The sequence below is a fragment of the Lipotes vexillifer genome, unplaced genomic scaffold (assembly GCF_000442215.2).
Source record: "Lipotes vexillifer unplaced genomic scaffold, Lipotes_vexillifer_v1.1 scaffold180, whole genome shotgun sequence".
NCBI classification, from domain to species: Eukaryota; Metazoa; Chordata; class Mammalia; order Artiodactyla; family Lipotidae; genus Lipotes; species Lipotes vexillifer.
The window spans coordinates 1,862,726-1,871,020 of NW_006796149.1; the positions used below are offsets into that span (position 1 = coordinate 1,862,726).

General features: G+C 41.8%; 1 protein-coding gene across 1 annotated transcript in view; it reads left to right on the top strand.

Moving 5' to 3' along the window:
• Positions 1–8,295, top strand: part of PLXNC1 (plexin C1) — a 142,399-nt gene that overhangs the window by 68,527 nt on the left and 65,577 nt on the right. The window contains 2 exon segments of the mRNA XM_007468207.1: positions 373–475; positions 616–717. Of these exon segments, the coding sequence (XP_007468269.1) occupies positions 373–475; positions 616–717 (205 nt within the window).

The window sequence follows — 8,295 nt, forward strand, 5'->3', positions numbered from 1 at the left end:
GGGGGAATCAGTCTCCAGAGGGAAACTTACCTGAAGGTAGACAAATAGCAGAACTGGATTCAGAAACAGATTCAGTGGGTTCTTGTTATCTACTGACACACCAGGTGACCCCAGCTTCAGGTTTCCATGGCAACCCCCCAGCAAGTGTAATGATGGTCCATCAGCCCCGAGGGCTGCCCAGAGCAGGGCATAAAGTCAGTACTATATCCCTAGCCCCAAAGGACTGTCCTCTCTCCCCTGTGTGCATCACAGTCTATCCAGGGATTTTTTTTCTTCTTTTAAACGCTCGCATGCGGCATCACAGAGGGAAATTCTAGGATATGAACGTTTTCCTAAAAATGCGGGAATTAAGTTGGTTTTCTGTGTTGCCAGATGCCCAGTATGTATTGGAACTGGCTGTGCTTGGTGTAAAAGTGAGAGAAAATGTATCCATCCCTTCACAGCTTGCGACCCTTCTGATTACAGGAGGAACCAGGTAAGGTGATGTTTTCAGTATTACAGGGTTTAACCAAAAATAAATATTTGTGACCACCTAGCCCCAGCCTGTCTTTTGCCTTTATTTCAAACTTCGAATTTCCACCAGTTTGGATGTTGAAGGGATATTCTTCATTTCAGGACCTCTGTCCAGTGGCTTTTGAGAAATGGGCCCCACCCAAGACAGCAGGAGGAGGAAGATTCAAGGAGAAGACAAGTAACAGAACCACCCAGGGCTTGCAGGTCAGACCCTGTTTTCATATCCATAATGGGAAAATCCCCCTTTGAATGGCAATAACATCTGCTACTTCGGGTTCCTTTTAAAAATTCCCTATTTTACTTTCTACCCAAATTCCCTTTTTTACCTTTGGTTTTTAACCAAGTTGCATTTATTTGGCTCAATACATCAGAAGCTGCACACTCGCATGAAATAAATTAAAAATCTGTAATTATGAAAAATGAAGGCCCGGTAAAAGCAAAATTTTCAATCTGACTTCGTGGCTCTCAGGGAGAGTTAGAAGGAAGTATAGAGCACACAGCCCTGAGGGGATTTCAGTGTTTAACCACATGTTATGATTGCATTTTGCGGGGGGCGGGGTATGTGAGGGCTAGGCGTGTCTATGCAAAATATCTAAATGAATCTCTTTGGATTATTTTTCTTTGCAGAGATGATCTAACCAGTAGTCAGTAGTGTCAAAACAAAGAGTTGTGTCTGTGTAATAAACACACATTTCTCTTCACTTCTCAAAACTGTTTTTCATGGAAAAGTACTTTCCATGAAATTTCTTTGGAAATTCCTCTTACTTTCTTTACAGTAAATCACCAAGCTCAACTGACAGACATGTTTGAAAAGAGAGACAATGACCATGTAAACATTTCCAGGTTGATGCATTTAGTACACAAATGCTGGCTTCATTCATTTGATGGAAGTTAATTGAGCATCTACTATGTGGTGAAAAACAATAAAGGACAAGTTCTTGTTCTCATTAACCTTGGGTCTAGTGGGAGCAGACAAATTAAAAACAGTAACATGTTTTGTTCTTAAAGGCTCAGTTTTCTATTTCTTGGCTAATCTGTGGCTTTGATGTATCCATTTGCTGCTACTTAAGGTCAGGTGCCAATATAAATAAGTAGCACATTTTTAATCACTACCAAAAAGTTGAGAGTAACTTTAGGTGAATTTAGTAACAAGCAAAGGGAATGTGAATCAGAATGGATTATGAAGTTAATTAAAGGCATTAGAAAAGCTTGGTGTGCCAGTATCTTCAGACTTTTATTAAAGTCTTTGAGGTTTTATTAAGTGATGAGCCACATTTCTCTTCCCATTGGTTTATGAGACTAAGGCATAGTGACAGGTGTTTGAATCAAAAAGGCAGTGGCTTTTTAAAAAAAAAAAAAAAAAATTAAACTTCTCTTTTGTTTTTGTTTCAGTTGTTTTTAAAAAATTTCGGTAAAATACACATAACGTAAAATTTACCATATTTAAGTGTACAAGTTCAGTAGAGTTAAGTACATTCACATTGTTGAGCAACCATCACCACCATCCATCTTCAGAACATGTTTCATCTTGCAAAACGGAAACCTCGTACCCATTAAACAATAACTCCTCATTTTCTCTTCTCCCAGCCCTGGCAGCTACCATTCTGCTATCTGTCTCTATGAATCTGACTACTCTAGGTACCTCAGATAAGTGGAATCAAACTGGATTTGTCTTTTTTGTGACTGGCTTATTTCACTTAACATAATGTCTTCAAGGTTCATCCATATTGTAGCATGGGTCAGAATGTCCTTTAAGGCTGAATAATGCTCCATTGTTTGTATATATTACGTTTGTTTATCCAGTCATCCATTGATGGACACTTGAGTCGCATCTAGCTTTTGGCTATTGTAACTCATACTGCTATAAACAGGTGTGTACAAACACCTCTTCAAGACCCTGTTTCAGTTCTTTTGGGTACGTACCCAGAAGTGGAGTTGCTGGATCATGTGGTAATACTATTTTTAATTTTTTGAGGAACACCATTCTGTTTTCCTTATCGCTCTGCCATTTTACATTCCCACCAACAGCGTATGAGCGTTCCACGTTCTTTCCAGCACTTTGCTCTTTTCGTTTTTTTATAGTATCCGTCTTAAATGGGTATAAGGTGGTATTCTGTTGTGGTTTTGATTTGCATTTCCCTACTGATTAGTGATATTGAGACTCTTTTTGTGTGCTTATTGGCCGTTTGTGTGCCTTCTATGGAGAAATGTCTATTCAAGCGTTTTGTCCATTTTATAATCAGGTGTTTCTGTTGTTGTTGAATTGTAGGAGGTCTTTATATATTTTAGATATCAACCTCATATCAGATATATGATTTTCAAATATTTTCTCCTATTCCACAAGCTGCCTTTTCACTCTGTTGATTGTATCCTTTGATGCAGAGAGGTTTTTAATTTTGTTGAAGTGCCGTTTGTCTATTTTTTTATTTTCTTGCCTGTGCTTTGGGTGTCATATCCAAGAAATCATTGCCAAATCCAGTGTCATAAAGCTCTTATTCTAAGAGCTTTAATCCTTGTATTTAGGTCTTTGAGCCATTCTGAGTTAATTTTCATATACGGTGTAAGGTAAAGATACAGCTTCATTTCTGTGTGGGTATCCAGTTTTCCCAAGACTGTTTGTTGAAAAAAACATTAAATATTCTTGGCACCCTTATCAAAAATCATTTGACTATATATGCAACAGTTTACTTCTATGCTATATATCCTATTCCATTGGTCTATACGTCTGTTCTATTTTGTAATAAGACACTGTTTTGTAATAAGTTTTGAAATCAGAAAGTGTGAGTCCTTCAACTTTGTTCTTCTTTTTCATGATTGTTCTGGAAGAAAAATCATTTATTTTGAGGTGACTGTAGGTTCACATGTAGTTGTGAGAAAATAATACAGAGAGATCTCATATATCTTTCACCCAGTTTCCCCCAATAGCAACATCTTGCGAAACAATAGCACAATATCACAACCAGGATATTGACAGTGACAACAGTCAAGATCCAGAACAGCCCTGTCGCCTCAAGTCTCCCCCACGTTGCCTGGTTGCCTGTCTGTAGTCGCACCCACTTCCTCCCTCCCACTCTCTATTTCTGACCCCTGGCTACCACTAATCTATTCTCCATTTCTATAATTTTATCATGTCAAGGACTTCAAACGAATGGTATCACCCAGAGGTACCCTTTGGGGATTGGCCTTTTTAACTCAACGTAATTCTCTGGAAATTCACCCAGTTCTTTTTTTAAAAAAATTTTAAAATTTATTTTACTTTTGGCTGTGTTGGGTCTTCATTGCTGTGCACGGACTTTCTCTTGTTGTGGCGAGCGGGGGCTACTCTTCGTTGCGGTGCGCGGGCTTCTCATTGCGGTGGCTTCTCTTGTTGCGGAGCACGGGCTCTAGGCACGCGGGCTTCAGTAGTTGTGGTTCACGGGCTCAGTAGTTATGGCTCGTGGGCTCTAGAGCGCAGGCTCAGTAGCTGTGGTACGTGGGCTTAGTTGCTCCGTGGCATGTGGGATCTTCCCGGACCAGGGCTCGAACCCGTGTCCCCTGCATTGGCAGGCAGATTCTTAACCACTGCACCACCAGGGAAGCCCCATCCAGTTCTTTTATGCATCAGTAGTGCCTTCCTTTCTATCGCTAAGTCGTGGTTCAGACGATGACTTTTTACATTTTTATTTTAAAGGAAAAAATAAGGTCACAGCATCCTGGTTTCCTGTATTGTGTCTTACGGAACCTTTTGACTTTTGACGCTCTGTGGTTAAAAGAACTGGGGCCACCAAGGGAGCAGGAGGCGACGGCAATGAACAAAGCCCAGACCTGTCTTCAGTGCTTCTCTGTGAATGACCTTTGTAGAAAGACATCTTTTATTTTTAATTAATTTTCATTGGAGTAGAGTTGATTTACAATGATGTGTTAGTTTCTGCTGTACAACAAATGAATCAGTTATACATATACTCATATCCATTCTTTTAAAAATTCTTTTCCCATATAGGTCATTACAGAGTATTGAGTAGAGTTTCCTGTGCTGTACACAAGGTCCTTATTTTATATTGGGTTGGCCAAAAAGTTTGCTCGGGTTTTTCTGCAACATCTTACGGAGAACAAAACCTGAACGAACTTTTTGGCCAACCCGTTGTATAGCAGTGTGTACATGTCAATCCCAATCTCCCAATTCACCCCCCCTCCCCCGCTTTCCCCATTGGTAACCATAGGTTTGTTTTCTACATCTGTGACTCTATTTCTGTTTTGGAAATAGGTTCATTTGTACCATTTTTTAAGATTCCACATATAAGCAATATCATACTGGAGAAAGACATCGTGTTGATACTGAAATGTTTTCTTTAAATACATGACTCAGTTGAGAAACTCAGTTTTGGTTAATAGGGAGTGGAGTAGTATTTGTCGCGGGAGGGATTTCTCATGCTTTGTGAGACACTGCTGTCTTCTCATCATCATGCGGAATGTGTAAATCCAGGTTTCCAGTTTGATTCTCATGCTGGCCTTGAATGAAGCACTGAACACTCTATTCCTAGCAGAGAAGCATCGAGGGCTTTCATTCAGTGCATCGTCCACATCACATACATACAGAGTGCTTCCTATGTGCCAGGCATGGGGACGCAAAATGTGAATGGTACAGACGTAGTCTTAGGCTTCCTGATGCTGAGCTGGGTGGGGCGGGGTGGGGGGGGGGCGGGCACGTATCTTGTCCTCAATCTCAAGAATCTTATATGTACATGAGCACATAGATAAGAATACAAGATTAAAAAATATCAACCTAGGGAAGGTACCAGGCAGTATACAAACCCAGAGAACCTCTCTGTGCCTGGGGCCTTGTCTTAGTCATTCCTGATTATTTAAACCCAGTGCCTGGCAGGTTAAAGCACTTAATCAGTGTGGTTGGATAAGTCTTGGATGGATGGATGGATGGACTGACACAAGATGGCATTTCAGCCAGTAGTTGAGGGAAGAGACACGTGGAGACAGAGGAGTGGGTCTTCTAAGCAGAGGGGCTAGCACTGCAAAAGCATAGTGGGTCACCAGAAAATTCCAGGGTACCCATTACGGGAGACCCTAAGTGATTCGATTTGGCTGGAGCAGAAGGATGCAGGAAATTATGGGACAAAACAAGATTGGAATGGCCCTGGAGCCTACACCAAGTACAGTGCTCTTCAAGACATTTTTTTTTAATGCATGAATTTGCTCATCCATGGATGTGGTATTTATGAGAGAGGGTTCCTGGCTCAATCCCTGTTATGCCCTGTCGCCCTCACACTGTTTCATGACCCTATGACCCATCCCTTGACCGTGACCTAAAAGCATGTATTGTCACATACCAGGGGGCTGCGTTAGGAAAAGCATCACCAGAACAGGGAAAATAACTCAAAAATCTACGTTTGCCCTTTGGATGGGAAGTATTTTCAGCTGTAAGGGCCAGTCTCTGTTAGAGACGGTTGGCCCTGTCGCCCTGCCCTAACCTCTTTTCCTTCCTTTTCGTAACAGTCTTATATCTGGTGCCTCCACCTGCGGAGAGAAGAGGTGGCTGCTCTTCTTTCCTGTTGTCAAGGGAAGGTTGTGGAGATCTGTGATATGATGTTGTTCTAATATTTGTTAGCTTATCGCCGCCAGGTAGAAATACACCATACGAAATCATGTTCTCCTGCCCTCGGAGAATTCATATTCTTTCTCTTCCTTGTGACTTCTCGTCTCTTCCTCCATCACTTTTGATTGCATTTTAACTTCTCACAGGCAATCCAAATTGCCTCTTTCAGGGTCCTTGCCTTGAAAATGAAATCAACTTTATTATGTACCTTGTTGAGTAGCTTCTGTGGGCCTAGCACTGTGCTGGGTGCCGTGGGGTTCACTGCTAATTGCTCATTTATTCACTCATTCGTTCATTCATTCATTCAAAAAGTGTTTCTTAAACACCTACTGTGTGCTGGGCAGGTAGGCAAAGTGTGTGCCCTTGTGGAGTTTACGTTGTAGAACTTAAGAGTATTTTAAAGGAAGTAAGATTCATTTTCATGAAGCGTCTGAGTGTGCACAACAGAAAAAGTTATGCACAGGAATGGCAGAATGTGCTAAATTAAGTAGTGGTGACCCGTATCCGTGCGGCCTATGCTATATCCTGAGCTCAAAGTGCCTCTTTATTTGAGCCTCACAGTGGACCTCTTTTCCCCATTTGATAGACAAATGTTGACTTGCACAGGGTCAGTAGGTAGTAAATGATAGACATGAGATCTGAACCCAGGCAGTCTGACTCCAGGGCCCACAGCTTTAATCACTGCTCTACACTGTGTGACCTCAATGTAGTATTGATGATAGAAGTCAGTCCGGAAGGGACTCCTTCTCTTGGCATTAGGCTGGCACGGCCTGCCCCATCCATGGCCCGGGCAGGCTGTCAGGGGAGTGCATTCGCATTGAAGCCTTGGGACCAGGCGGGTAGGCTGGGGCACAGTCAGAGTGAAGGAGTTGGACCCAGGCAAGGCTGGCATCTTTTCCAAGACGGGGAGAGCAGAAGAGCCTTCAGAAGGGAAACTGAGGACTTCAGGAGAGGGGAGTGGCAAGAGTCTTATGGTGAAGTTGAAACTCAGCAAGGGGGTGGGGTTTGAGTGGTGGGGTCTCTGCTAGAGGGGAGAAGCTACCCTCCCTGGTCACAGAGTCCTGGGCACCCCGCCCGGGTCTCAGGAGCCCCATTCGGGAAGTTCAGTGACCAAGAGTAACTACTTTATAAACTGGCCTTGGCAGCCTCGCCTTCAAGTCCCCCAGGTCACAGAAGCAAACCTTAATCTCTCTGCACAGGGCCTTGGTCTGTCACCTTCTTAGAAGTCTCCAGGTCCATCTCAGTTGGCATTCTAACTCTTGACAATTCCTGGGACCAAGTTACATTCCAGTCTCTCAAGGACCTGTCCCAGGGGCCCCCACCAAGGGGCATTCACCTGGGGTCCGAGCAGCGGATGGACACAACCTTTTTGTTCTATTTAGCGCTTTCATTTTTCTTCGGCGGGATTGTATTTTGCTGTTTTCTTTCCACGTCTCACCTCCTTTTACACTTGACCATATCCACTGCTGGTTACCACTCTTCTCAATTTATACATGTCATTAATATATTACTTCCATCCTTTTCGGTCATTAATAAAGATGTTAAATAATTCTGAACCAAATACCCCTGTAGGGCCCTACAGGACACTTTCCTTTAATTAGTTGTGCTACCTTTCATCTCTCTAATGTCCTTTGGTTTCAGATTTCCAGCTGGTTTTGAATTCATGTGACTTTTTATCCGGTCCCGTTTGAACTAATTTCGCAAGTGAAAATTGGAGAGATGTTTTACCGAGTGTTGATTCAGGTCCAGGGCTATAGAGAGCTTTGCTATATTCAGATTTTTTTTTTTAAGAAACAGATTAAGAGAGTACAATTTGGTCTTAATAAACTGAGCCTTCCTAATGTACCTCTTTCCGATATTCTTTTCAATCATCGTGGTAGTTTCTCCATTAATGTCATGGTAATTTGAATTGTGTTGACGTCAGACTTCACAAAAAGTGCTCTTACTGTCAGGAGTAATCCTCTTAGACCTTTCCAGAGATAACTAGTTCTTAGTGGTTGTGCTATTTCCAGTGTCTTATAATGACTTTGTTTTTTTAAAATAAATAAAAATAACTGGCTATTTTGTAATTACCTAGTTAGCCAGTTTCTAATGTGCTTTTTTATACCAAACAGGGGGTGATTTAAACCTGTGAGCAACCAGAGCTCATAGTATTTTTTTTTTTTTTTTTTTTTTTTTTTTTTTTTTTTTTTTTT